Source organism: Apium graveolens, chromosome 9, assembly GCF_009905375.1.
Source record: "Apium graveolens cultivar Ventura chromosome 9, ASM990537v1, whole genome shotgun sequence".
In the NCBI taxonomy this organism is placed as follows: Eukaryota; Viridiplantae; Streptophyta; class Magnoliopsida; order Apiales; family Apiaceae; genus Apium; species Apium graveolens.
The window spans coordinates 160584891-160587362 of NC_133655.1; the positions used below are offsets into that span (position 1 = coordinate 160584891).

At 34.9% G+C, this 2472-nt stretch overlaps 1 protein-coding gene across 1 annotated transcript; it reads right to left on the reverse strand.

The window, feature by feature from the left end:
- Positions 1-341: 341 nt before the first annotated feature.
- On the reverse strand, positions 342-1765 carry LOC141685701 (uncharacterized). The gene is made up of 2 exons (XM_074490790.1): positions 1547-1765; positions 342-902 (listed from the first exon to the last, which is right to left on the reverse strand). Exons 1-2 carry the CDS (start codon positions 1763-1765, stop codon positions 342-344), a joined length of 780 nt encoding a protein of 259 aa, XP_074346891.1.
- Between the last annotated feature and the right edge of the window lie 707 nt (positions 1766-2472).

A 2472-nucleotide genomic window follows, 5' to 3' on the forward strand; every position in this document is an offset into this window, starting at 1 on the left:
GAATGGAATATCTCTTTTATCTGTTAAAAAGACATGATTTTGCTAGTTTGACTTTTTGATTCTGATTTGGATCACTTAAATTCATGTCCTAATGGAGAGGATCTACGTGTTCTTAATTTTATGTTTAATCGTACAAATACCAAAATAAATAATATATCGAAGATATCCTTTCATACTCGTACAATGGCAAAATGAGATTGAAGTACCCCGAATGCACGCTCAAAATCTTTACGCACCGCTTCTTGGCATTGCACAAAAAATTTCCTTTTATCTCCTTGAGGCAATGAGATAGTTTTAACAAATGTACCCCATTCGGGATAGATACCATCGGCTAAATAGTATCATTTGTTATATTTTGTACCATTTACCATAAACTCTATTATGGGTGTTTGTCCTTCTAAGATGTCAGTGAATAATGGAGACTGATTCAAAATGTTGAGGTCATTATTGGATCCCGGAACACCAAAAAAGGCTTTCCAAATCCATAGGTCTTGCAATGCAACAGGTTCGAGCATGATTGTTGGTGTGCCATGATCACCCCATGTGAATTGACCTTTCCATGATACTGGACAATTTTTCCATTCCCAATGCATGCAATCAATACTTCCTATCATACCTGGAATACCCCGCGCCTCACCCATTTGAAGTAAGCGAAGAATGTCCTCGACATTGGGCCGTCTTAGATATTCTGCACCAAATATCTCATTTATTCCTTCAACAAAATTGACCAAACAATCAATATCAGTTGTTTCCCCTTTTCGAATGTACTCATCAACATAATCAGTTGGCCTTTCATATGCTAGCATCCTGAGAGCCGTAGTGTACTTTTGTAATGACGAAAGCCCTCTTTTACCGACAACATCAAACCTCATCCGGAAGTACTCCGAATATTGTTCAAGGGCCTGCACTATTCGTAGAAATACATGTCAGCACATTCTAAACCTTCATCGAAATTGATTATATGTATACATTGGTTGATCATCAAAATAGTCATTGAACAAACGTGCATGCCCTTCTTCACGACCTCTATCAATGTGTGTTCTCTTTCATCGTCGTCTTGTCGATCTACCCACATATATGAAGTTATTGAAATACGTCTCATCGGAGTCATATGTGCATTCCAAAATTATAATGTCTTCAAGACTCATACTTTTGTAAGGATTTGGAGAATCCATTTTTAAAACTTGAATATATAGTAATTTATGAAGTACTAATGTAGTAAATTAAGAGGTAATCAGAGTGAATGATTGAAATGTGATATTTATAGAGGTTACAACATAGCTGTTACAATATAGTCATTACAATAGAGCCGTTATAATATAGTCGTTACAAAAGAGCTGTTATAATAGAGCCGTTGCAATAGAGTCGTTATAATAAAGCCGTTACAATTGAACAAATAAAACTTCAAAATATTAGTACGGATATGAGCACACATACTTTCATGATCTTTTTTTTGTTCTGGAGTCATGTAGGCTGTGTCCATGACGAGATAATCCATATACTTTGTCATTCTGTTATCCTATGCTTCTTTCTAATTTATCTTAACCAATTTTTCTAATGCAGATGCCTTTATTTCATTAGTATCCATAAATGTACTAGCCGGTGAATGATTATTCGCCTTTCCTTTCGCCTTTCGTATTGCCTCTTTTTGATCGATAGGGCACACTTCATGTACTTCTTGATCAGTAGTGTCTGCATTAAATTCGGGTGTGTATGCACCTGATTCTGATACCTTTATTCTTTTACTTCCTTGTGGTTCATACATTGTATTCCATTTGGGCTCTTCCTTTAACACTCTCCAATAATGCATCAATTGAAAATTTGTGTTATTTTCAGATTTATACATTTCCTTTGCATCTTCTACAATTTGTTCTTCAGACCAACCACTATGATGTGCTAGTTGTATGCGCTTGTAACATCCGTTGAAACATGCAACTCTTTGATTCAACATATTCTAGTGCTCTTTACATTACTTTCCGGTTATCCGTTCTTCTCCTTCGTGATATGTGTTGAAGTATGTCGCGATCCGCTGCCATAATGTCAAAGCACTTTGATCATTTCCGACAATGGCATCCTTAGATGTATTAAGCCATGCACTAATCAAAAGTAAACTTGCTTCCTTACTCCATTTGTGTTTACATTTTTGACTTGGCTCCTCTTTATCTTTGACATTTTTTTCCACTCATTCATCACAATTCACAGGTTGAGTTTCAAATACAGAAGTCGAAGGAGATATAGGATAATACTCAGAACTGTGAGAATTTAGATTAAACGAGGGATAGTTATAATTCAAATTTTTTTGATTAAATAGATAAAATTGAAAAATTGGATTTTGGGAGTTAGCATGTGAAAAATTTGGATTAAATTGAGAATATTGAAAATTTGGATTTTGAGGATTTATTTGTGAAGAAATCAGATTAAAAGGAGAATTTTGAAAATTTGGATTTTGAGAACTAGCATATGGAGAATTTG